Below are 27,244 nucleotides of genomic sequence, written 5' to 3' on the forward strand. Positions count from 1 at the left end.
CGCGGCGCAAGCATCGACTGCCTCCTCCCTTTCCAAAGGGAAAGATGCTCCTGCTGCTGCCACAGCTCCTCCTTCTGTAAGTCTTTGTCGAATCTAACAAGAATCTTTTGGAATGTGCCTTTGCCTAATGATCTTTGGAAAACATTCCCTTTCTTCAAGGATCTACGAGGTGTGATATCCTCTTTAGAGGCCTTCGCCTCTCAATTCACCTCTCTGGAGGCGGACAAAATTCGGCTGCAGGAGGAGGCTAAGTCTTCCTCTTCAAAGTTGGATGGCGCCATCAAAAAGGCTGCCATAGCTCGCCAGGAGGTCGACTCCCTGAAAGAAGAGCTGAACAAGCTGAAGGAGAGGCTGAAGGAGGAGGAAGGTCGGGTGGCAGAAAAGGATGAACTCCTCCATCAGTCTGCCTTGGCCCTGCTTGGTAAGTTCCTACATCTCTTGTAGATTACCACTTTTTATGGATCTGTTTCTTCGTCAACGATTTCCTTTAATTTCTTTGCAGAAGCCGCCAGCATCCCTGCTACTGCCTTGGACAAAGTTCCAAGCAACTCCCCGGCAAATGGTGTGTCAATGGTTCTCGCCACCCACCAGCTTACCCGGGAGCTGCTTGACAAGGGAAAGGGTGCTCTGGCGCGGATGCATTCGATGATATTCCCCAAGGCCAAGCAGGAGAAAACTCTGGGGCAGCTGATTGACGCCTTCGCAGTCGACACCAAGGAGGTCATCGAGGTATTCAAGCGCACCTCACGTACCTATGGTGCCCTCCTTGCCTTCCAACTTATGATGGGTTACGGCTTTAAGGCTGACATCGAAGAAATGACTAAGGAGCTGCCGAAAGAGAAAGATGGGCGACTTGTTAACTTAAGCGCCTTTACAGCATCCGCCCGTACTTATGCTCGCCAGCTCTTTGATTTAGTTTCGTCAGGAAAGGCATCGATCGGCCCCAGCTCGTCGACTCAGACTCAGGCTCCTTGATTGTTGTAACAATTTTATCCTTGGGCCAGTATGAAACATTATTCTGTTGCGAGAACTTAAGTTTGTAATGAACACTGTGCTGGCAATGTTGCCAACACACTTTTGTCATAATATCTTCATTTGCACTTCTCCTGATAGGAATTTCTTGTACCTCTCCCGATGGGAGTTACGTTGGATGCTTGATTTGTCCATAACCATCATCCTTTTGACGTTGTTGCCTGCAGGTTTTCCCGGTGCCCTCGTTTGTTGATGACTCTTCGGGCGTTCTTCCCGAAGGTGATTGGGTCCAACGAATGAAGGATCGGATCACGCAGATGGAGAAGGACCTGCGCAGCACTTACGCCTTGGCTGCGATTGTCAACAAGAAGAGCGAGATTGCAGCCGACGTAGAGCGGTATGCTCTTACTGAGCTACATAAGGCTACCGAGAGTTTGAACTGTGAGTCCTTTGATCTCTGCGCCCTTTGATTGATGGAATCTTATCTGATCCTTTGTTTACTTCTGTGCCAGTCATAGCTCTGAATCGTGCAGAGGAGAACAAGCGGATTCACGAACATGTGAATGCATTGACCCAACTATCCTCATCCGAAGAGATTTTCTGGCGGGAGCACTCGAAGGCTTCGGCTGTCGCGCAATTTCAGGATCGGGTTCAGCAGGTCCATCACTTTTTTGACAAGTGCTACAAGGCTATGAGGATGGTTTGGAAGACAATGTTCCCTTTGAACGCTAGCTTCCCCAACTCTCCTTGCTTTAATGTCTGAATTTGGTAACGCCAAGAAGGTCCGAGAGTTGGTACGCGCGCAAGTTTTTGCAGGGGCCAGGTTTACACTTGCCCTTGTTCTTGCCCGCTATCCTTCGGCAGGTTTGCTGTCGATTGCCAACGCCATCGGAGACTTGGAGGCGCTGTACCCGAAGGTATTGTTGCCTGCTAACATAGTTGTCGACAGACTCGAGGAAGACTCAAGGGTACCTGAAGAAAGAGGAACTCCGCAAGGGTGATTTCAGGGATTTAATGTGTGGTGACCCGGCATACCACTGCATGGTGTAGTATGCAAGTCTGATATAACACCAATGAAATACCGTTCCACTAGTATTATATCGCTCAGAGTGGTACAACAGAAACATATGCGGGTCCAAGGCATGTCTATAGAATTACAACTCCGACTCGTTACGAAAGATCAAGCACAACCTCCTACTTTACAATGAGGTAAATCTGCAAATAAACTCCAGAAGAACGACTCGGGGTCTAAGCCTATCACGAACTCTATTTGTAGAGTACTTAACTAGCTATAGAGGTTATGAATAGATTCTAGCTAAATAGGAGCTAGGTTTAGGAAGCTAATTCCTTTCTATTGCTAATCTGGGTTTTCTCCTTGTTGAATGTGGTATCTGACTCTCCTGACATTGTCCTGTTCCTTGAAGTATTTGTTGACTCCTCGGCCTTTGAGTTGCATTGTAGATCCTCCTTCGATGCCTCCATATCTAAGCAGGGGATTTAAGAGTGGGATGAGTACGAGCGTACTCAACAAGTTCATTATAGGAAAGAGGTGTGTAATGCACTAGCTACGGCATTAGACCAGAAAGTCTAATACCAATGCAGGTTTTCGTAATCATTTCTTCAAAAGGTTGTTTTTATTCAGAAGAACTATGTCCGTCAGCCTTCACCGGTTGACTAGAACTTCATGGAGTTCCTTTCCGGCAGCGTTCGCAGTTCCATATCCCGGAACAGGGAGTGACTGGTCACGGTTCGTTACACTCTGCAGAGGTGTGTTGCTTTACCCATAAGAGATCTTAACCTTGGTGCCAACCGGGCAATTGTTCCCGTCCACACTTCCTTTGGTGTGAGGCCCGGTATAAGGTCATAGCCAATCATATTCCTCCGCTACCTCATACACCCACCCTTTGCTGCAAACTCCGACCCTGGGTCCTCGCCGGTGCTCTTATACCAATTAAGGACGGCCCCCGACCACGACAACAGTTCGGGTCTCTACCATGAACTCCTTCGCCGGCAGCCGCAACCCATCATAGACCGCAATAACCGTGGGGACTTCATCGGGACCCCCACCCTACCACTTGTCCTCTCTTGGATCAAGGGTACCACTTGTCCTCTCTTGGATCAAGGGTCTACGGTAAAGCGCATCCGTTGATGTACAAGAGGTGGAAATACAATTGACTATTCCGTCCCACTCCAGCATCTTATGGTTAACACGGGTATTACGGCACAAGAATCACTGGACGACATTTGTTGTTTAATCCTAGATGGATATAAACCCTTGCAATGGAACCTCCACCATATCAACACAATCCATGGTTCCATTGCCCACCACATAGTCATATTCATAGTTATGAAAATAGTGGTTTTGCTTTTTATGCAATAGTGATAAACATAGTACTTTGCAAGTAATTTGGTAAAAATACTCAAATGACATGAGCAAGCGATGAACTTGCCTTTCTTGACCTGCAAGATTATGCAGGCAAGGTCTTCGATACGCAATAACTCCAAATTCTGAAATAGCATCATCGTCCGGTAAGGACGATGTTTAAAAGATTGGCAAGGATGCAATAATGCATAAATATGAGATGCAATCGCTCTAAGCGTGACCTACCCCGATGATTTAGGATTAGTTAGTTGTAATGATTAGTTTCAGGGTGTGTTGCACTTTTAGAGTGATTCACAAACAAGGTTCTTATTCAGGTTTGTGTTGTTTTAGAATCTTAAGCAAGTGGTAATATGCATGGTAACAATCATACACATCAAGGAATAGTAGCTGTATAATAAGTAAAGAGCAGTTGTCAATTTTAAGTCCTATAGTGTCTGGTTGATGATTACTTGTTATATACTTCAAAAGAATAACTTTTGAAAAACATCTTCTTTAATAAAGAACCAAGTATGATAATTAGGTTGGTGAGGTTCTATGGTTTTCTATGGTTCCCATTTGGTTTCTAGGGTAAGGATTAAATTGATCCCAACAATGTTGGATTCATCAATAGCTATAACTTGTAGAGTTGAGTTAAGCCTAGGTATCCTAAGCAATTATTCATACAAAGTTGCTATCCAGGTTGGTTCATCTTGTTGGTGATAGCTAGCTAGGTTTATAGGTCCTATTAGGCAAGGTTGATGACTATTCTTTATTTTCTTCAAAAGAATAACTTTTGAAGAACATACTTCTTAAGGAATAAGAAGTATTACAATTAGGGTTGACGTTGTCTAGGGTTTGCTATTGGATCTACTAAGTAAGGAATAGTTGTTTCCTAAATAGGATGGTTCATAAGTATCTCACACTAGTATGGTTTAGTGTGTATGTAATATGATACATAATATTGGCATGGTTGCTATTAGGGTTCATCACAATGGTGTGATGCTAAATAGGAATGATTAAGGTTGGTGTCTCAGATGATAGGAACTAGGTTTCCAAGTTGTGATACAATTATTAAAGTAATGATTGATAATAGAGTTGGAATTATTAATAATCTTGAAATAGAAATAATAGTGGATCTAACATTATATTATTTTAACAGACTTAATAAAATATTGATAAATACTATTAGGGTTTAGGGTTTTAATTAATAGTTGAAGTAATGATCAATTAGGATTCTTATATGATTAAACATAACCATATGGAACAATTGTGGTATTTTAATACAAATTAATATTTACTATTTTCTTGAGGTGAAAAATAGAAACAAGAAAATTATATGGTTAGTGTTTAGGTTTTAATAGTTTAGGATTTAAAGTTCTAAAATTTAGGATAAAAATCAGTATTATTTTATTTTAGACATTAAATGGTTTGTTGTTATTTATTCTTGTTTAGGAATTTTCTTTTGTCAAAAATATTTCTATTTGGATTTTGATTATATCTTTCTTTTATTAAATATATTTCCTAAAGAAAAATAAGCCAAAAAAACTAGTTGGGCTGAGCCCAACTGATCCAAATGGATCAACCGACCGAGTTAGCTCCCCTGGGTCGATCAGCCCCGAACCGACCCACCCCTCTCTTTCTCTCGTCGTCCTCTCCTCACATTTTTCACGCACGCGAGCACTCCCATGGCCCCCGTCGGCCGCCGCCTCTCCGATTTTCCCCGGCCATCACCGGCTCCTCCCGGCGTCGGAGAGATGGGGCTTTGCTCCGCCTCGACCTACTCTACCTCTTCCCCATCCCGATTTGATTATGGTCGCCTCTTGCGCGCGCGCCCAACCTCGGAACCCTAACTGCTGTCGACGAGTCTGGTCGTCGCTGGCCTCGGCAGGCACCACCGTCCGCCGTTCGGCGCTGCCACGGACTTCTCCATTGGCCCCCGCGCCACAGCTCCACTCTACTTCCCGTGCGCGCCCCCAGCCCGCCTTGGTACCGCTTGCCGTTGGCCGCCACCGGCGCCGCTGCTTGCCGGCGTGGCTCCGCCTACGTGACCTCCCGGACATCAACCGATGCCCCGACGCCGCCTCGTTTCCGCATACGTGCCCCACGGCAACCCTAGCCGTGGCTTGGTCGCCGGTGTGGTCCTCCGGTTGCCACGCCTCCTGCTGCTCTCGTCTCGCCGCCTACGAGCACTACCTTGGTCTTCCTAAGCTCTTGCTTTCAGTGGAGTGGTGCTAGTGTGGTGTGGCTGCAGTGTTGTTGTGATGGTTGTGGTGGTGATGTTGGTGGTGAATACTGCATCCTCGACGCCGGCCGGACGGCGTCTACGACTGCAACCCCGGCGTCGGTGTACTGGTGGTGATGCACTGGTGGGGAATGGTGTTGTGCTGGTGATGATTATTTCATCCTCGACGCCGGCTGGACGGTGTTCGCGACTGCAACCCCGGCGTCCGCTTCTTGCATGAACCCTCTACTTCACTGTGAGCTGTTATTCTCTCTTCTCTTCTATTTATGTTTGATGTACCGCCTAAGCTATCTACTTGTGGTGATTGTAGCATTGCTGTTAACTGTTGCTTAAGAGTGGTGATTTCCAGTACCTGTGCATCTACTGCTAGTTGATTTAATGCGCCCATCGATTGGTGTGCTTATAGTGGGGATTGAGAAATGTGGTTTGGGCCAGTAATGCTTAGCTCGTGGTGATCTCTTCCATGAGCTTAATTTATAGCTTGATTGATCCTGGTGTAGTTGGTGCAAGGATGCCTCTCGTTTGGGTGATTCTTTTCATCCAGGGCATGTGTGTCTGTCCGTGTTACTTTTACCGACTGAACCGTATATACACTACAATATGGATCGTTGTGTTAACCGAAGAAGTTCAGCGGTACTGCTCGTTTAATCTTAGTTGAGCTCAAACATGCTTGGAAAAGCAATTCATGGTTAGTACTTGTGCTGCTTGGGCAATACATGATGCTTGTTGGCTGGGTGGCAATTAGATGATTGCTTTAATTATGGCTCTGCTTGGAGATAACTTGGTTGGCCTGGGATCGTTCCTGGACCCCAAGTAATTCTCTGAAATTTATCTATATGGACACTCTGTTGTGGATGTGTAGGTGTGGTGCCCCTGTTTGGATGGTTTATTCATCCAAGCATAATTATCTTAGTATAATAATTTGATGTTGCATGTATGGGTTGAGTTTAAGCAACAAGGTAGAGATATTGGTGCTTGATGATTTACTTGATGGCTGGCTTGTATTTATGGATCTAGCTGCCCTCATAGATGGTTTCTCTGGTTCTAAATATAAACTGATAAGAACAGATTATATGCTTGATCTTGTAGCCTTGCCGATGATGCAAATTAAGGCTGAGGCACAACCTTGGATAAGAACATATACTATTTATGCCCATAAACTCTGTGATGAGACTAGCATACCATTTGTATGCAAATCTGAGAGTTTCCCCCTACCAAAATGCCTTGAACTAAACTGAGAATAATAATATGCTAGATGATCTAAAGATCAACCTCGCTGTAGCAGAGTGGATTAGCTTGTGGTGATGTTGTTCCAGTGGTGAATCTTAATCAGCTGTAACTTGTGGTTAGCCTGCTCCTCCTCGCTGCTTGTATATTTCCAAAGATCTACCAATATATTTTTGTGGCTGGTTTGGCTATTCTTGTTATTCCTCCAATGGATCTGGGTTTTTGTTTATGGGGATGGATGTGATCTTGCTGGTAGATCATGCACAAGTCTAGCAAGAGGATCTATTGATGCTTGTTCTTGATATTTGGGTGGATTTTACTAGTGCAAACGATGGCTAGCCGGGCTGCTTGTGTCTAATGTGAATGTGAGCAAAGTGTGATGCGGTTGGCTGCCATCCTCGTTTTTATATTGCTCGAACTGATGTTGTGGTGGTGACAGCACACGAGCCGCATGTTGTGACCGTGCCGCTCTGTGTGGTACTATTCAGTGTATGTGGTCAAATTGGCCTCCTTTGCCTACAAGGCACGGCTAGCTTGTAGTTATCCTGGATTGGCTTTAATTTGTGGCTGCCAACTGTATTGTGCCTACTGATCTATTGGCATGTAAGCTTTGCATTATTCTCGTGAGCCTTTATCTCCAATCTAGATCGGCTTTATTAATTAAGCCTTTGCTTAATTAACAAGTGGCTCCAAACAATTAGCTAGAATCATATTGACCATTCCATGTCAAAGATGATTCATTTGAATTAATTTGTGGGATTTAATGGACTCTAGCTAGATTAGAGGGAAAAAACATTGCCGTCTTGTTGCCTATAGTAATGGATCATTTCGGTGTTGCTCTTTGTCCCCTGGTTGCCTACTTGATTTATTCCCTCATGATCCGAATGACCCATCTGTCCCTTTAATTACATGATCCATTTGTTCATGATGTTGCCTAAGAAAGAATTCCCTCTAATCACCATTTGGCGATCAAGACTAGTTCTTGACTCCCATTAGCTAGTTTCCAAAACTAAAATGTCTCCCAAAATGCGGAGACAAACATTTTAACCTTAACACAACAATTCTTTGTCTATAGTTTAATTTTTTCTTGTTGCAGGAAAAGAAGAATAAGAAATGTTGAGAAGATTTAGATTAGATTTAGAATTTCTTTTAGTTCCATTTTGTAATCTCACATTTCTTATGTAACTTGTAATATTTCAATAAGGGTTGTACTAATACTTATGTGAATTCTTATTAGTAATATTTGATTCTTATTTATATTTGTTGTAACTTTGTATGTTATATATTTGTTTAGAATTCAAATTCTTATTTGAATGCATAGTATCCATATTTAATTTGAATTCAAATTTGTTCTCCCCAAAACACATGAATTCACAAAGGTCATGTCAAAATTTGTCGCACTCACTTCGATGACTAACTCAATTCCACCGATGCAAGAGAAATCTCGATCACTTTGACAGTTTTAAACAAAAGCGCGAAAATTCCCCGGATTTTCTATGCATGAATGCAATGCACACATCTGTTTTCTTTATTTTTGTAACCCCAAATACTGGGATATTACAGTCTCTACCCCTTAAACTAAACTTCGTCCTCGAAGTTTGATCTCTCACACGTTTCCGGAGTGTGGATCAGACTTGTGCAGACTTCGACTTTTCTCAAACTCCGTGGTGCTATTGGTTGATATAATTGAGTATATCCCTTGTCCAGATTCTTCCTGGAATCCATTAGTGTTTGCCTCTGAACAATGGCTTCTTCTTTCAATTCCATGAGTGTCTATCTCTGAACCATGGTTTCTTACTTTAATTTGTTTATTTCTTCCAATATTATGGCATGTTTCCTTTCTCTTTGAAGATTCAATGATTGGGACTTCTTCTGGTGCTGCTAGTCTTAACTGAAGACTAATTTGATAACGTACTCTTAATTGGTAAAATGGGTCTATGTTTTCCCTTACTACCAAAACTGCAATAATGGTACTAAGTAAGGTACTTACCATGGAAATGGTCTTGAGTATTTATTTCCCTAAGAATGGATTAGACTCATTTAGTCTACCAAATCATGGATTATAGTAACAATGTTGGTTCCTTTAGGTTCTATGAAAGGAATCTTTCAAATAGACTTTTGTTTTGGTATAGTCAATCTCCTTCGGTCTTTGGCCTTCTCGAGCTGTATTTGGTTTACGGTATTTTCTTCCTCCAACTTTATTAATATTAGCTGACTTGAGCTTAAGTACTTCTGAGTAAATATTACTCACTTGCTCAAGTGATAGTCCACTTCTTACTTCCTCGAGGTATAAATATCGACTTCAGTCCGACATCCTTCTGAAAGTAGTGTCCAACAATCTTATGAAAATAAGATCGAACTTCCTCTCAGTTCAGACCTTCTTCTTCTATTTTGCTCAAAGTATTGGGTCATTGTACATCCAACTCAATCTTTACTCTACCCCTTTGAGTTTTCTTATGATTTCAACTCCTTTTCTTCCAACCATTGGATTTATGGTTAGAATATTGGTCTAGGTCTAGCTTATGGGTTGTACTCTTCTAAGGTCTTGCGAAGAATATCTGTGGTGTATCCACTCAATTGTGGACATCCAACATGAATCCTTCGACTAAATGATTATAGGTCATAGTTATTTGGCTAACAAGATTTTATTTGTTCACAACTTCTTGGTACGAATAATCCAATTGCGGACTACTTGATACCAATTGTGGCTATGTGTTAACTAAAAGTGTACTCTATTGTAGGTTTTGACCAATTGGTCGGGACATCTTCTACTTTATCTCACAATATTGATCCTATGTGGTCTTCTGATACCAACTATGGTCTTCTTATATCTGTTATGATTTCATATATCATCTTCCTGCATTCAGGGTTTATTTTGCATGGAAACCACTAGCTGACACTATGAATATAGTATCCTAAGTGATTTCCCATGCATTCCCTCTTCCATAATGACTATGGTTCTTCTTCTACTTCACCATAATCATCATATTTCTCACCTTCATGCTTCTCATGTACTGAAGTACTCCTCTGTTGAGGTTAAGCATGAGTTTTGATTGATACTTCTTTCAGGGTATTGTGGTTACTTCCCACAACTTTGCTTCCTTTTTTCTGATGAACCTTCATCTTGTCTTCGGAATCTTCCAGAATTCGTCACTTCCTTACACGAATACCATTACCCTCTAGATCTATAACACCAAGTAAGAACTTGATATTGCAACATGCGTTTGCATATCAAAGTCAAACTTCATGTATGGATCTAGTCAAACAATAAAAATTCAATAAAATCCAAGAAGATTCAGCTTTGTGTATATAATACACACCATTATAAGCATGAATATAGTAGTTGGGTAAAACATCCCTAAACACCATGCTCTGATGTGTAGTATACAACACCACATAAGATAGGTTTATATCGTGATACTTAGCACGTATATATATGGCGTCCTACTATTTGTCTTGACATTTACCTGAATTGCACAATTGCAATGAGATAAACTTGAAACAAAGTGGTCTAGGATAGTTAAGATTAACCTAACTTCCTTTGGAAGTACTAACTTAACTTTTATTTTGTTGAGGACTACCTCTTGTGGTATCTCTGGGTTCTAACATGGTTATTCTAAACACATAACTATTGGAATATAGCTCATATACTTCCAAGTGTTTCTATCATAAGACTATGGTCATGACGTGTTTGGCACACTTCCCATGGTTTTGGAACACAATTCTTGCATTATTGTTGAACACTTGACTTTTTATAGTACTTCTCCTAAGTATTTCTAATGTTCTAATCCATCACATAATGACTCTCAGGTGAATCATATATGATTACTATCTCTACCATGTAAATAGACATATTTTATTCCTATCTCTCTTCCTTATCTCCCATGATTGACTCATCATGGTCTATACTACCTCATATAACTTATATTCATCCCTTACTATCAGTTGTTTTACAAGTTTGGATAATTTACTTACCCATTACTTATATTGGTTTACACCTTCTAGTAGGATATCTTCCTAATAGACTTATCTTTATCACCTGATATCGTTCATATTGCAGGTATGAATAACTCTTACTTAACCATAACATGTGTTGGTACACATCTTCCAATAGGATATATTCCTTATGGTTGTATCCTCTCTTTGGACTACCATGTATTGTATACCAACTCTGGTCTACTCATCTATGATTTTAAGGACTTAATGGTGTTCTACATACTTGGGCTTAGCTAACTAACTTCACTTAAGAAAAATGGGTAAGAAAGGTTGACTCAAGTGTGTCAGGATTATTCTCAAGTGAATATCCATCTCAAGTCATAAAAATATTTGGTTTAACTAAGACAACTTCCTATAAACACTACCAAACCTATAGGTCTCCTTTGAAGGGTTTTAATCCTAAGGTCAAAGCATTTGCTCTGATACCAACTGTGGTGACCCGGCATACCACTGCATGGTGTAGTATGCAAGTCTGATATAACACCAATGAAACACCGTTCCACTAGTATTATATCGCTCAGAGTGGTACAACAGAAACATATGCGGGTCCAAGGCATGTCTATAGAATTACAACTCCGACTCTGTTACAGAAGATCAGCACAACCTCCTACTTTACAATGAGGTAAATCTGCAAATAAACTCCAGAAGAACGACTCGGGGTCTAAGCCTATCACGAACTCTATTTGTAGAGTACTTAACTAGCTATAGAGGTTATGAATAGATTCTAGCTAAATAGGAGCTAGGTTTAGGAAGCTAGTTCCTTTCTATTGCTAATCTAGGTTTTCTCCTTGTTGAATATGGTATCTGACTCTCCTGACATGGTCCTGTTCCTTGAAGTAGTTGTTGACTCCTCGGCCTTTGAGTTGCATTGTAGATCCTCCTTCGATGCCTCCATATCTAAGCAGGGGATTTAAGAGTGGGATGAGTACGAGCGTACTCAACAAGTTCATTATAGGAAAGAGGTGTTTAATGCACTAGCTACGGCATTAGACCAGAAAGTCTAATACCAATGCAGGTTTTTGTAATCATTTCTTCAAAAGGTTGCTTTTATTCTGAAGAGCTATGTCCGTCAACCTTCACTGGTTGACTAGAACTTCATGGAGTTCCTTTCCGGCCGCGTTCGCAGTTCCATATCCCGGAACAGGGGAGTGACCGGTCACGGTTCGTTACACTCTGCGGAGGTGTGTTGCTTTACCCATAAGAGATCTTAACCTTGGTGCCAACCGGGCAATTGTTCCCGTCCACACTTCCTTTGGTGTGAGGCCCGGTATAAGGTCATAGCCAATCATATTCCTCCGCTACCTCATACACCCACCCTTTGCTGCAAACTCCGACCCTGGGTCCTCGCCGGTGCTCTTATACCAATTAAGGACGGCCCCCGACCACGACAACAGTTCGGGTCTCTACCATGAACTCCTTCGCCGGCAGCTCGCAACCCATCATAGACCGCAATAACCGTGGGGACTTCATCGGGACCCCCACCCTACCACTTGTCCTCTCTTGGATCAAGGGTACCACTTGTCCTCTCTTGGATCAAGGGTCTACGGTAAAGCGCATCCGTTGATGTACAAGAGGTGGAAATACAATTGACTATTCCGTCCCACTCCGGATCTTATGGTTAACACGGGTATTACGGCACAAGAATCACTCGGACGACATTTGTTGTTTAATCCTAGATGGATATAAACCCTTGCAATGGAACCTCCACCATATCAACACAATCCATGGTTCCATTGCCCACCACATAGTCATATTCATAGTTATGAAAATAGTGGTTTTGCTTTTTATGCAATAGTGATAAACATAGTACTTTGCAAGTAATTTGGTAAAAATACTCAAATGACATGAGCAAGCGATGAACTTGCCTTTCTTGGCTGCAAGATTATGCGAGGCAAGGTCTTCGATACGCAATAACTCCAAATTCTGAAATAGCATCATCGTCCGGTAAGGACGATGTTTAAAGATTGGCAAGGATGCAATAATGCATAAATATGAGATGCAATCGCTCTAAGCGTGACCTACCCCGATGATTTAGGATTAGTTAGTTGTAATGATTAGTTTCGGGGTGTGTTGCACTTTTAGAGTGATTCACAAACAAGGTTCTTATTCAGGTTTGTGTTGTTTTAGAATCTTAAGCAAGTGGTAATATGCATGGTAACAATCATACACATCAAGGAATAGTAGCTGTATAATAAGTAAAGAGCAGTTGTCAATTTTAAGTCCTATAGTGTCTGGTTGATGATTACTTGTTATATACTTCAAAAGAATAACTTTTGAAAAACATCTTCTTTAATAAAGAACCGAGTATGATAATTAGGTTGGTGAGGTTCTATGGTTTTCTATGGTTCCCATTTGGTTTCTAGGGTAAGGATTAAATTGATCCCAACAATGTTGGATTCATCAATAGCTATAACTTGTAGAGTTGAGTTAAGCCTAGGTATCCTAAGCAATTATTCATACAAAGTTGCTATCCAGGTTGGTTCATCTTGTTGGTGATAGCTAGCTAGGTTTATAGGTCCTATTAGGCAAGGTTGATGACTATTCTTTATTTTCTTCAAAAGAATAACTTTTGAAGAACATACTTCTTAAGGAATAAGAAGTATTACAATTAGGGTTGACGTTGTCTAGGGTTTGCTATTGGATCTACTAAGTAAGGAATAGTTGTTTCCTAAATAGGATGGTTCATAAGTATCTCACACTAGTATGGTTTAGTGTGTATGTAATATGATACATAATATTGGCATGGTTGCTATTAGGGTTCATCACAATGGTGTGATGCTAAATAGGAATGATTAAGGTTGGTGTCTCAGATGATAGGAACTAGGTTTCCAAGTTGTGATACAATTATTAAAGTAATGATTGATAATAGAGTTGGAATTATTAATAATCTTGAAATAGAAATAATAGTGGATCTAACATTATATTATTTTAACAGACTTAATAAAATATTGATAAATACTATTAGGGTTTAGGGTTTTAATTAATAGTTGAAGTAATGATCAATTAGGATTCTTATATGATTAAACATAACCATATGGAACAATTGTGGTATTTTAATACAAATTAATATTTACTATTTTCTTGAGGTGAAAAATAGAAACAAGAAAATTATATGGTTAGTGTTTAGGTTTTAATAGTTTAGGATTTAAAGTTCTAAAATTTAGGATAAAAATCTGTATTATTTTATTTTAGACATTAAATGGTTTGTTGTTATTTATTCTGTTTAGGAATTTTCTTTTGTCAAAAATATTTCTATTTGGATTTTGATTATATCTTTCTTTTATTAAATATATTTCCTAAAGAAAAATAAGCCAAAAAAACTAGTTGGGCTGAGCCCAACTGATCCAAATGGATCAACCGACCGAGTTAGCTCCCCGGGTCGATCAGCCCCGAACCGACCCACCCTCTCTCTTTCTCTCGTCGTCCTCTCCTCACATTTTTCACGCACGCGAGCACTCCCATGGCCCCTGCCGGCTGCCGCCTCTCCGATTTTCCCGGCCATCACCGGCTCCTCCCGGCGTCGGAGAGATGGGGCTTTGCTCCGCCTCGACCTACTCTACCTCTTCCCCATCCCGATTTGATTATGGTCGCCTCTTGCGCGCGCGCCCAACCTCGGAACCCTAGCTGCCGTCGGCGAGTCCGGTCGTCGGCCGGCCTCGGCGAGCACCACCGTCTGCCGGTTCGGCGCTGCCACGGACTTCTCCATTGGCCCCCCAGCCACAGCTCCACTCTACTTCCCCAGGCGCGCCCCCAGCCCGCCTTGGTACTGCTTGCTGTTGGCCGCCACCGGCGCTGCTGCTTGCCGGCGTGGCTCCGCCACAGACCTCCTGGACATCAACCGATGCCCCGACGCCGCCTCGTTTCCGCATACGTGCCCCACGGCAACCCTAGCCGTGGCTTGGTCGCCGGTGTGGTCCTCTGGTTGCCACGCCTCCTGCTGCTCTGTCTCGCCGCCTACGAGCACTACCTTGGTCTTCCTAAGCTCTTGCTTTCAGTGGAGTGGTGCTAGTGTGGTGTGGCTGCAGTGTTGTTGTGATGGTTGTGGTGGTGATGTTGGTGGTGAATACTGCATCCTCGACGCCGGCCGGACGGCGTCTACGACTGCAACCCCGGCGTCGGTGTACTGGTGGTGATGCACTGGTGGGGAATGGTGTTGTGCTGGTGATGATTATTTCATCCTCGACGCCGGCTGGACGGTGTCCGCGACTGCAAACCCGGCGTCCGCTTCTTGCATGAACCCTCTACTTCACTGTGAGCTGTTATTCTCTCTTCTCTTCTATTTATGTTTGATGTACCGCCTAAGCTATCTACTTGTGGTGATTGTAGCATTGCTGTTAGCATGTTGCTTGAAGAGTGGTGATTTCCGATACTGTGCATCTACTGCTAGTTGATTTAATGCGCCCATCGATTGGTGTGCTTATAGTGGGGATTGAGAAATGTGGTTTGGGCCAGTAATGCTTAGCTCGTGGTGATCTCTTCCATGAGCTTAATTTATAGCTTGATTGATCCTGGTGTAGTTGGTGCAAGGATGCCTCTGTTTGGGTGATTCTTTTCATCCAGGGCATGTGTGTCTGTCTGTGTTACTTTTACTGACGGAACTGTATATACACTACAATATGGACTGTTGTGTTAACTGAAGAAGTTCAGCGGTACTGCTGTTTAATCTTAGTTGAGCTCAAACATGCTGGAAAAGCAATTCATGGTTAGTACTTGTGCTGCTTGGGCAATACATGATGCTTGTTGGCTGGGTGGCAATTAGATGATTGCTTTAATTATGGCTCTGCTTGGAGATAACTTGGTTGGCTCGGGATCGTTCCTGGACCCCAAGTAATTCTCTGAAATTTATCTATATGGACACTCTGTTGTGGATGTGTAGGTGTGGTGCCCTTGTTTGGATGGTTTATTCATCCAAGCATAATTATCTTAGTATAATAATTTGATGTTGCATGTATGGGTTGAGTTTAAGCAACAAGGTAGAGATATTGGTGCTTGATGATTTACTTGATGGCTGGCTTGTATTTATGGATCTAGCTGCCCTCATAGATGGTTTCTCTGGTTCTAAATATAAACTGATAAGAACGGATTATATGCTTGATCTTGTAGCCTTGCCGATGATGCAAATTAAGGCTGAGGCACAACCTTGGATAAGAACAGATACTATTTATGCCCATAAACTCTGTGATGAGACTAGCATACCATTTGTATGCAAATCTGAGAGTTTCCCCCCTACCAAAATGCCTTGAACTAAACTGAGAATAATAATATGCTAGATGATCTAAAGATCAACCTGCTGTAGCAGAGTGGATTAGCTTGTGGTGATGTTGTTCCAGTGGTGAATCTTAATCAGCTGTAACTTGTGGTTAGCTCTGCTCCTCCTCGCTGCTTGTATATTTCCAAAGATCTACCAATATATTTTTGTGGCTGGTTTGGCTATTCTTGTTATTCCTCCAATGGATCTGGGTTTTTGTTTATGGGGATGGATGTGATCTTGCTGGTAGATCATGCACAAGTCTAGCAAGAGGATCTATTGATGCTGTTCTTGATATTTGGGTGGATTTTACTAGTGCAAACGATGGCTAGCCGGGCTGCTTGTGTCTAATGTGAATGTGAGCAAAGTGTGATGCGGTTGGCTCGCTGTCCTCGTTTTTATATTGCTGAGCTGATGTTGTGGTGGTGACGGCACACGAGTGCATGTTGTGACTGTGCTGCCTGTGTGGTACTATTCAGTGTATGTGGTCAAATTGGCCTCCTTTGCCTACAAGGCACGGCTAGCTTGTAGTTATCCTGGATTGGCTTTAATTTGTGGCTGCCAACTGTATTGTGCCTACTGATCTATTGGCATGTAAGCTTTGCATTATTCCTGTGAGCCTTTATCTCCAATCTAGACTGGCTTTATTAATTAAGCCTTTGCTTAATTAACAAGTGGCTCCAAACAATTAGCTAGAATCATATTGACCATTCCATGTCAAAGATGATTCATTTGAATTAATTTGTGGGATTTAATGGACTCTAGCTAGATTAGAGGGAAAAAACATTGCTGTCTTGTTGCCTATAGTAATGGATCATTTCAGTGTTGCTCTTTGTCCCTGGTTGCCTACTTGATTTATTCCCTCATGATCCGAATGACCCATCTGTCCCTTTAATTACATGATCCATTTGTTCATGATGTTGCCTAAGAAAGAATTCCCTCTAATCACCATTTGGCGATCAAGACTAGTTCTTGACTCCCATTAGCTAGTTCCAAAACTAAAATGTCTCCCAAAATGCGGAGACAAACATTTTAACCTTAACACAACAATTATTTGTCTATAGTTTAATTTTTCTTGTTGCAGGAAAAGAAGAATAAGAAATGTTGAGAAGATTTAGATTAGATTTAGAATTTCTTTTAGTTCCATTTTGTAATCTCACATTTCTTATGTAACTTGTAATATTTCAATAAGGGTTGTACTAATACTTATGTGAATTCTTATTAGTAATATTTGATTCTTATTTATATTTGTTGTAACTTTGTATGTTATATATTTGTTTAGAATTCAAATTCTTATTTGAATGCATAGTATCCATATTTAATTTGAATTCAAATTTGTTCTCCCCAAAACACATGAATTCACAAAGGTCATGTCAAAATTTGTCGCACTCACTTCGATGACTAACTCAATTCCACCGATGCAAGAGAAATCTCGATCACTTTGACAGTTTTAAACAAAAGCGCGAAAATTCCCCGGATTTTCTATGCATGAATGCAATGCACACATCTGTTTTTTTTTATTTTTGTAACCCCAAATACTGGGATATTACATAATGTCCGTTTTGTAAATAGAGAATTTGGCTACTTTATCCAAGTGTTTGGATTATGTAATGATGCCTTCTTATTCGGTAGATACATGCATATGTACTTTTACCATGTTATTGCCGTTGGCAAGTTTTGAGCGAATCTTAGTTGCTCGTTTAAATGTATGTATATTGGTTGGTTAGCAAATCATGTGAGTGATCAGCTCGTGTTGCAGGTCTTGCTAAACCTGTTGTATGCGCAACTTTGGTTTCAACCGTTTTAAATTTCGACAGGCACTCCCGAATATTTCGGGTGTAGTGATTCTGCCGATGAGCCCGTTGTTCTTTGATATTTCCATAAGTGAAATATCGAACGTGGGTTGTTGTTTATGTGTATTTCCAAACTCTTGCTATTTACGGCACTCGTAGAGGCATCTATAGCAGAGGGAAAGGTCAACGTCGTTTTAGCACTCGTAGAGGCTTTTTGGAGCACGATCTTCTGCCTCGTACTATTTTTACATAGTGATGGGGCTTTAGAAGTTTGGTAGTTACTGCAATGCTTAACAAAGAATCGAAGCTTAAGTTCTTATTAATAAGGTAAGCACGATGCTAGAGGGCGAAAAGGGGAAGGCCTTGTTTATAATAAAGGAAAAAGAAAATAAGGCTAGTAAACTGCTTAGGCAAGGAAGGGGTTCTTCTCTTCTTCTGGCTTCTTCACCGCGTTAGTGGTTGCTGCAGCGTTGCTGGTTTCATCAGGGGTTTGAGCGGTGGTTGCCATCGTCTTGCTATCTCCTAAGCCTTCTGTGCCATCAAGCTGCCGAACCCTTGCTCGCCGAGGCTTCTGCTGCCGAAGCTTCTGCTGCCGAAGCTTTTAGGGCGAGAGCGGCCGGCTTCTTCTTGGTTTCCCTGCCATCTTTTTCTTCCTTGATCTCTCGTAAAGACAGCTTGGGTGGAGGGTCAATGATTTCTCGCTGTGGCCCGAACTTTGCAGCAATCCTCTGAAAGTCGCGATCACAATTGTCCGAGCGTGAAAAACTTCCATAGACTCGTGATGTTTGTCCCATTGTTCCCGGGCATTTTCAGCTTGAGGTATGCATAATGTGGCACAGCCATGAACTTGGCATACGCTGGTCTCCCGAGTATAGCGTGATACTGTGACTCCCAGTTCACCACTTCAAACTCGATTTTTTCCTTCCTGAAATTGTCGGCTCTACCGAAGATAACATTCAGGTAGACTTTGCCAAGAGAGTAGCCCGGTGCGGTTGGAAGGATCCCGTGGAAGCAGGTGTCTGTTTCTTCCAGCATACTCATGGTGATCCCCATGCTTCTGATTGTGTCGACGAATATCAGGTTTAGTCCGCTTCCACCATCCATGAAGACTTTGCTCATCTTGAACCCCCCAATTTGTGCTTCGACTACCAAGGCGGCGTGTCCTGGTTTTGGTATGGTCATCGGGTGATCTGCTCGATTGAACGTAATGTTCTGAGAAGACCAGTCGACGTACTCAGGGATGTTTGCCATGATGCTTTCTGCCAAGTTGATTTCTCGGGTGAGCTTCTTCATCTCCCTTTTCGAAACGCCTGTCCTGTGGATCATGCTCATCTGCCCACGTGGCGGTGGAAACGCCTCGTTGGGTTGATGGGGTTGAGCCTCGCTCGGACTTGATGTCTGCGGTGGAGGTGGGGGTGGTGGTGGTAGTTGTTGCCTGGCTCCGACTGCTGGATGAGTTTGTGCATGTCAAGGAACTGCCGGCGGTCCACGAGCAGGTGACTTGACTTCGTTTTGCCGTCCTTGGAATCAACATACGAATGTAGGTAACGAGGGCGTTGACACGTTCGGCGTAGGGTAGTTCGGGAGTCCTCTGCTGTCGTGGTTTATAATTACCACGGTTCCCAGAGTTGTTCCGGTTACCATCGTGCCTGTCGTCTCGATCGTCCTGCCGATCGGAATACCCTGCGGCTACCAGATTGTTATCATCGTAGTTGCGGTTTTTCCTTCTCTTGTGACGATCCCTTCGGCCACCCGAGTCGTGCTTCGGCTGGTCATCGTCTTCGTCATCACTACGCTGTCGTGGCCTTCGTACGTTGTCCTCACCATCAGCCCAGCTGTTGGCGATTTCCATTAGCTTGGTTATGGTTTTTGGCTTTTTGCGCCCGAGTTCTTCTATGTAACTTTCCCGCTGAACGCCGTCGCTGAAAGCGTCGATTGCTCTGTCGACAGATACGTCTTCGGCGGCGTTCAGGAGCTTTGTGAATCTCCCGATGTATGAACGCATCGACTCCTTCGCTTCTCGCCGGCAATTCCGTAGTTCTTCGATCCCGACGGGCCTCTTGTATGTTGCTTGGAAGTTGGCAACGAAGGCGTCTACTAGGTCGTCCCATGATTTGACGGAACCTTTCGGCAGCCCCCTTAGCCGGGCCCGTGCTCGAATCTTTCAAGTAAAGTTGTAAGCATTGCATTGCCGCTATCCGGTTTCCTTTGTGCGGGATCACGATCTGCAGGTAGTCGTCTATCCAGGATCTTGGTTCCTGTTGCCCATCGTACTTGGCAGCATCGGTAGGGGTAGGCTTAAATTTCTTGGGCGGCATTGTTTCACGGATCTTGTAACTTAGACAGTCGGCTCCCCTGAGCTCGCCGTCGTACTCCTGGTCTTCATCCGAAGAATCGATGTCGTCGTCCTTCCTAGCGGCGCGTCGTCGCCTTGCTTTGTCGATCTTGCTCTGGGTGATTTCGTCCCGAGCATCTCTCGCATGATGTTTCGACCCACTGCCTTGGACGGTGGTCTTTTCCTTTGGCGGGACTAGGTTGTTCCCCAATATTGCGAGACTCTCCGGGGCACCTCGATGAGCTTGAGCCATGGACCCTTCGAGGCGTTGGTTGATGAGGTATGCGGCGAGGTTGGCTGTTGCTCCTCGCAATGGTTTTCGGTCGTGGCATGCCGGCGCTATCCATAGTCATAAAGGATTTGGTCGGATTCGACGTTATTTCCCCGGCGTCATCTTCCGAAAGCCTGGATAGTCTCGACCGGTGCTTGCTCGTTCCCCGAGTGTTTCGGGAGGCACTCCCTTGCGAGCCCCTTCGCCGTTCGCTGGATCGGTCCACCGCGGATAGGCGTCTCTCGAGGGTGGCTTGCTCTTTCGACGAGTGTTCCCGGTTTTCTCCGGTATGGAGCGATAAGCATTGAGAGTTCCAACCGAAGTTCCTGCGGGGAGCGGCGTGTTGTTGAGTATCTGCTGCCCTTGCTGCTGCCCACTCTTCATCCGCGATGGTGTAATCGGCTGTCGCGGTTGCCGGCGCTGTTTTCAAAACTCGCCCTTCTCTTGGAACGGGGGTATGGTCCTCGTCTCCTCTCGCGCCTTGTGTTTCCCGTGATATTGGCGACATAAACCCGATGGTGTGCCGTTCTTCGGGTGGTTCCCCGGATGGTGCCGTCGATACTCGTCCTCTCCCGATGAATACCGGGCGTTGCGGATGAACGGCGTGTCGCTTGATCCCAGCCCATTCCTAGTGTCGCAGTTCAGGCAGTAGTACGAAGTTAGTTTCGAAGATGAGGAATCATCCGACCCTACCGACATGGAGGACACCGAGTGGGGAGTCGAGGGCACGGGTGAGCACGTCGATTCCGTCAGACCAGCCGACAGATCGAGTGACGATGACGCGTTTGAACCCATCGATCCGGAAGTGGGGGATTCCGGCAATCGAAGGATTCCCTCGCGTTGACGTTGTAGTGGACGCTGCCGAAGGTCATCTCCATGTTTCCTTGTAGATCTGAAAAGTTCGAGCGGGAGGAATCGCTGTGTGGGGTAAACTCGTAAGAGCCGAATCGAATCGGGCTTCCCAGGATTGGCGACGATGGTGTTGATGAAGTTGCTGATAAAGTTATCGGCGAAGCCGCCGATGTCATGATCGGATCTGCCGATGCCCTGCCTTGTGCCGACAGGTTCCCCACAGACGGCGCCAATTGTCGAGGGTGCTCCTCGGCAATGCCCTCCGATAGGGGCTTAGGGTTGATGGAATCCCGCAAGCCGACACGAGACATCGGTACACGGACAAGCGGGGAGAGCTATTTACCCGGGTTCGGGGCCCTCGATGAGGTAAAACCCTTACGTCTCGCCCGTCTGTTCTTGATTATGATGAAAACGAGGTTACAATGGGGTGCCGAATAGTTCGGCTGAGATCTCGTCGAGATAGCTAATTGCTAGGGTAACCTAGTTCTAAGCTTCTGTTGGCTAAGATTGCTAAGATTGATTGTGTCCCTCGATAGCCCCTCTCCTGGCCTTTATATAGGTGGCCAGGTCTCGAGAGGCCTATTCGAGTACGAGTAGGTTTACAGTAGATCTAACTCCAATCTTTCCTTGTCCGGCTTCTTCCATGTCTTGTACTTCAAGTAATCTTCCCCCGCACCGTCCTAGTGGCCCATCTTGCCATCGGGTACCTTCATGGGCCTTCAGTTGGACCGTATAGGGTAGAGCAACACTGGTTACCCGAAGGGTAATGCCCACGTCAAAGTTGTAGACAATTTTGGCTAATTTTTGATGCCAAACATATTATCGAAGTAATTGGCTACTTGCAATTGGTGACAAAGCAAGAGCACAAGCCTTTTCAAATGGGAACTATGAGAGATATCGGCTTCCTTGTATAAATACCATATTACCTTATCTTCTGTTTCTAAGGTTGTGGAATTTGTTCATCACTATCACTACAGATTAGAGCCTCATTGTGCATGCCAACTGAACCATAGCAAATACTCCTCCTAAGTCCTATCAACAATTCATTGATCATCGTCCATTCTTTGGTTTCTGCGTTGTGTTGTTTCAAAAGAATAAATATGAAAGGCAAGAAAATAACTCAAGAATCAACTACGCAGGCTGAGTAGGCTATGAACTTATATGGACGCTGTAAGTTGCATGAAAAATCAATCATAGATACATGTCATATATTAAGGGTCATGAATATCACAACTTCCTATGAATTTGAAACCTTCCCATGCAGCTAAAATTTCCCCATTTCATCCCAGACCAACGTACCATGCCATGAATTTTTTAGGACTGTAACCGTTCCCGACCCTCGCATTGATCCTCCAGGGCCGACTTGGTGGAACCCTAATCACCGTCGCCAGGTCCCCCCACCTCAAAATTGCGGAACTCACCATCCTTCTAATCTCCTGCTTGTCATTAGGACGGCCATTAGTGTACACACTACTTCTTGTTATGCTGCTCCCATGTCCTCCTAATCCAATCAAGCCTCTGGCTAGGAGTAGCTTCCTCCCCCAAACAAGTGAATACCTCACAATATTCATGTATAATAAACATATTTGTGGCATAGAAATACTCATCACTCCCATGCTTAGCTCCATCCTGAATTATTAAAGTCACCATCCTTCTAATCTCCTTCCTGTCATTAGGATGACCAGGAGGTGTCATGGAATTCTACTCTTTTTATCCTCATCCATCTTCCTAATCTTCTCAACGTCCTTATTTTTCTCCTTCTTTTCAAACAAGTTGATCAAACGGTCCAATCTAGAGGAGCGCTCAACACCAACCCTTGGTGTAGTTGATGGACTAGGTGTATATGGGTATGCTCTCTTCTTTCTACTCCTGAGTTGCAATCAGGGGCGGAGCTAGAAAAAATGACCTGGTGCACTACAACAGGCTAGGTGCAAAAAAAAGAAAAAAAAAGACCTCGTTTAGCTTGATTTTAGTGTGAAATTATCATCACTGGTGCACTTATATTGAGCTAACCTGGTGCACACTGCCATTTCTTTAACATAATCAGTTGAAAAAATCTTTTCACCATGGTGCATGTGCATCATGCAACACATATGTAGCTCCGCCCATGGTGTAACATGTGTATCATCTTCACCCTCGCAACCTGAAACATCAACATCTTCAATTTTGACTGTAGGCTGAGAAGCTGGAACCTTTGATGATGGAGGCACCCTAGCAAGCACATTGGTTACAACATTCTTGTCAAATATTTCCCTCAAGTCCTCATCTTGTAGTGATTCTCAGTATGTTGCATGTGATGGCACCAGGATTACCTAGAATGATCGTTTATTGCATAAACATAAGGCTGAACGTAAAGGTGTATCATCACAAACCTAGGTGAACTAAAAAAACAGGGCCTAATTTAACATGCAAATTGTAGGATTGAAATTGAGAGGTGCTAGATTAGGGGTTTAGAGTAATCCAGTTACATCAAGTAAATTACAAATCTAGCAAGAGGGAGAAACAGGGGCATTCCCCCTTCTCCAAAAATAGAGAGTGAGAAATTGAGCATACCAGTTGATCAAGGTGGGTACGTACTTGAAAATAAATATACAAAAAGAGCAACAGTCCTAGGTTTTGGCAGTTTATGGACCGTACCGGAATGACATCCAACATTTTTACATGACTCTAGTATGGACTGATAATCCAGGTGCCTCAGTCCCCACGTTGATTTGCTCATGTGGTGGAGGAGCAATTCCTTGATCGCCAACATTATTGTTGTCCCGGGGACTGACAACATCAGTACCAGTACGACAACACGAAAATGCCAGCATTATATGGATCAGCACGTAGGCCAGCACGGCGATGATCAGCGCCACAACATAGACCGAGGTCTTCCACCCCCTGCTGGAGCCGCCTGCATATGCCCCCAGGAGAGCGAGCAGATCGAGGAAAATGGCCGTCTTCATTACCTTGAGCGACAACTCATTGCCGTTCCGCCATTGCGGCAGCAGCAGGACGATGACAACAATGGAGGCCACGAAGGAGGTGGAGTTGCAGTAGAAGAAAGCAAGGTACTGGGACCTCCTGTTGTCATGCAAGATCGGATTGCCTGCACTGTACCAGTCGCTGTTGCTCTGCCAAGTTCCCCCAGGTGGACTCAGACCAGCCTGGTAGGTGACACTCGCCACAAGGATCCCTAGAATCATAAGGTATTTGCGCTCAGCGTGCTTCTTCTTCCCTTGGAGGTCGCCATTCAGTGGCTTCGGATCACCGACGTGGGTGCTTCCATTTCTGTCCTTCTCACTATAGAGGACCACTCCAGCTATTACAAGCATGACCACCACCACCAAGACGAAGACGTAGATGGATGTTCTGAGATGTTGTGTGCTTCCGGCAGCATAGGCCCCCATGAGAGCAAACATGCCCGCCCCGGAGCAAATAGAGAGCGCATAGCTTCTTATGGCGGGCCTGTATAGATGTGGGTTGACGAGTAGTATGATGAGGGCGATGGACAACATGAAGCTCACCGAGTTGCAGTAGAAGAATGCGGTGTAGCGGTGGGGAGAGTTGTACAAGAGGACCGGGTCACCTGCATCTGCACGGTCACCATCGTCCTGCAGCCGGAAGCCGCCCGGAGGGGTCAAGCCGGCTTGGTAAGTGATGGTGGCGGCCAGGACCGCGAAGAGGAGCAGCCGCTTGCGCCTCTTCTCAACCACCTCTTTCTCCGGGCCGGTCATGGTGTCGGTTTTGTCTAGGGTGAAGAATACGACATGGATCACCACGTAGACCAGCACGGCGCCCGCCAAGGCCATGGCGTAGATGGAGCTGCTGACGTCCCGGCAGCTCCCAGCGGCATAGGCACCGATGAGGCCAAACAAGTCCAGTATCATAGCCGCCTCCAGCACGTGGGTCTGGAGAAGAGGCTTGCTGTGGACCAAGATGATGGCGACCAAGGATGCCACGAAGGCGATGGAGTTGGAGTAGAAGAACACCTTGAATCGCCCAGGGTTCGTGGTCAGCAGGATCGGGTCGCCGGCCATGTGGCCGTCTGCATTTTCTGGCCAAACGCCGCCCGGCGGGCTCAGCCCCGCTTGGTAAGTGATGGTTGCTGCAAGAGTGGCGAGCAATAGAACAAGGGAGCTGGCCTTGTCTACTTCCACTGTCTTGCTAGTAATTGCATAGAAAGGAACATAGGTTAGTCGCAACAAACGGGAATGTGCATGGTGAATAGGAGGAGGAAGAAGAAGGTGTAGTTACCTGTCATTACTCCCTGCCCCTGGAGGTTGACTTGTTATTATTGGCAAAATTTCTGGCGAAGAACCGGCGGATATTGTTTCGATTTTGTTGGGAAAGCATCTTGTCTTTGCGGCTTCGATCCAACCTTTAACAACTGCAATTTGGAGGAATATAATGAATATCAGGACGGCACCAACCAGGCTGGAGACATACACGGTGGTGTCCGTCTCCCTGCAGCTGCCGGCGGTGTACGCGCCGACGAGGCTGATCAGTGCGACAGTGATGCAGCCGTAGGCCTCATTGGCAAGAGCCTTCTTGTCCAGTAGCAGCACGATGATGAGTATCGACGCGACGAACGCAGCGGTGTTGAAGCACAGGAACACCGTCAGGCGGGCGCCGTGGCCATCCTTGAGGATCGCGTGGCCGGGGGGGTGGCCGCTCCCGGCGTCCCAGAAGCCACCCGGTGTGCTCATCCCGGCCACGTAGGTGACGCTCACCGCAAACGTCGCGAGCAGCATCAAGACCTTCCGGAGCCGTTTATCAACGTTAGTGCCGCTGCTGGACCTGGAGTACACTTGCAGTTTCTGATAGACCGAAAACGAGGCCGGCGCCATCTGAACGACGAGGCAGACCAATAAGACACCCACTAGCACCAAGGTGTAGATGGTGGTGGTCTTGTCCCGGCAGGTGCCGGCGGCGTAGGCCCCTATGACGCTCACCAGGTCCAACACCATGACCGCCTGCAATGGCTTGATGCTCCTCATGTGGTTACCTTTCCTCTCGTGCAGGAGGGTGAGCAGGTGGACGAGGACGATGACCACGAGAGAGGAGGCGAAGGCAGTGGCGTTGCAGTAGTAGAACACCAGGTACCGGCCGTTGTTGGTGGTCCGGATGATTGAGTCGCCGGCGACGTGGCCGGCCGCGTCATCCGTTTCCTGCCAGACGCCGCCTGGCGGGGTGAACCCTGCCGCGTATGTCACCGTTGCTACCAGCGTTGCCAGGAGCAGGATATACTTGCTCAGGTCCAGCATGAGCTCGTCGCTCCTGATGTCTTCTGTCGGTGTAGCCATCTCATCATTTTGGGTGTTGTGGCGGGCTGCTCGCTGATGTGGCGCCATTTGCACAGCAAACATATGTATGGTGCATTTCAGACTCCCGATCATGTCTCAAATATATAGCTCATCCGGCATGTGCGTTCGTTATCTCGTTAGCATGACAACATGGAAAAAACGTCATCATTACGTAAAGATGAATTATTTCATGTATAGCGACGACCCTGGAAAGAGATAATTAACAAGTTGAGTAAATTAGTAGGAATTCCGTAGAACCAACGATATGGCAGGCAATAGAAAGACACCCATGTGAAGGTGAAGCATGTGGTAAAAAGTCAACGTATTCTTTAACTTGTAATTTTAGACTTCAAAAAATTCTGAAAAAATATTGGTACACAGCATGTGTACGAAATCTAAAACTTAAATATGCGTATTTGTTACCTGTAGAAAAAAATAAAAACTGTACATTTTCCCATGTAAGTTTCAAAAAAATTAACTTTACATAAAATATATGTTTTAAAAATTGAAACTTACTCTGCGCAGAATTAAATAGATGGCAGATCGCTACGGCCCTAGTCGCATGCAGCCACCCTCTTGGCTAACGTATTGAGTTTCGGTGTTCCGAACTAACAGGAACCGAAACCAATTTCACCAAAACCAAGCTAATTGTGAGAAA

General features: G+C 44.5%; 1 protein-coding gene across 1 annotated transcript; it reads right to left on the reverse strand.

Annotated features, from left to right (window-relative positions):
- Nucleotides 1–23,955: 23,955 nt before the first annotated feature.
- Nucleotides 23,956–26,634, reverse strand: LOC124670991. The gene is made up of 2 exons (XM_047207444.1): nt 25,538–26,634; nt 23,956–25,447 (listed from the first exon to the last, which is right to left on the reverse strand). The coding sequence occupies exons 1-2, from the start codon at nt 26,632–26,634 to the stop codon at nt 23,956–23,958; spliced, it is 2,589 nt and encodes an 862-aa protein (XP_047063400.1).
- Nucleotides 26,635–27,244: the final 610 nt, after the last annotated feature.

Source organism: Lolium rigidum, chromosome 7 (assembly GCF_022539505.1).
Source record: "Lolium rigidum isolate FL_2022 chromosome 7, APGP_CSIRO_Lrig_0.1, whole genome shotgun sequence".
Classification (NCBI taxonomy): domain Eukaryota; kingdom Viridiplantae; phylum Streptophyta; class Magnoliopsida; order Poales; family Poaceae; genus Lolium; species Lolium rigidum.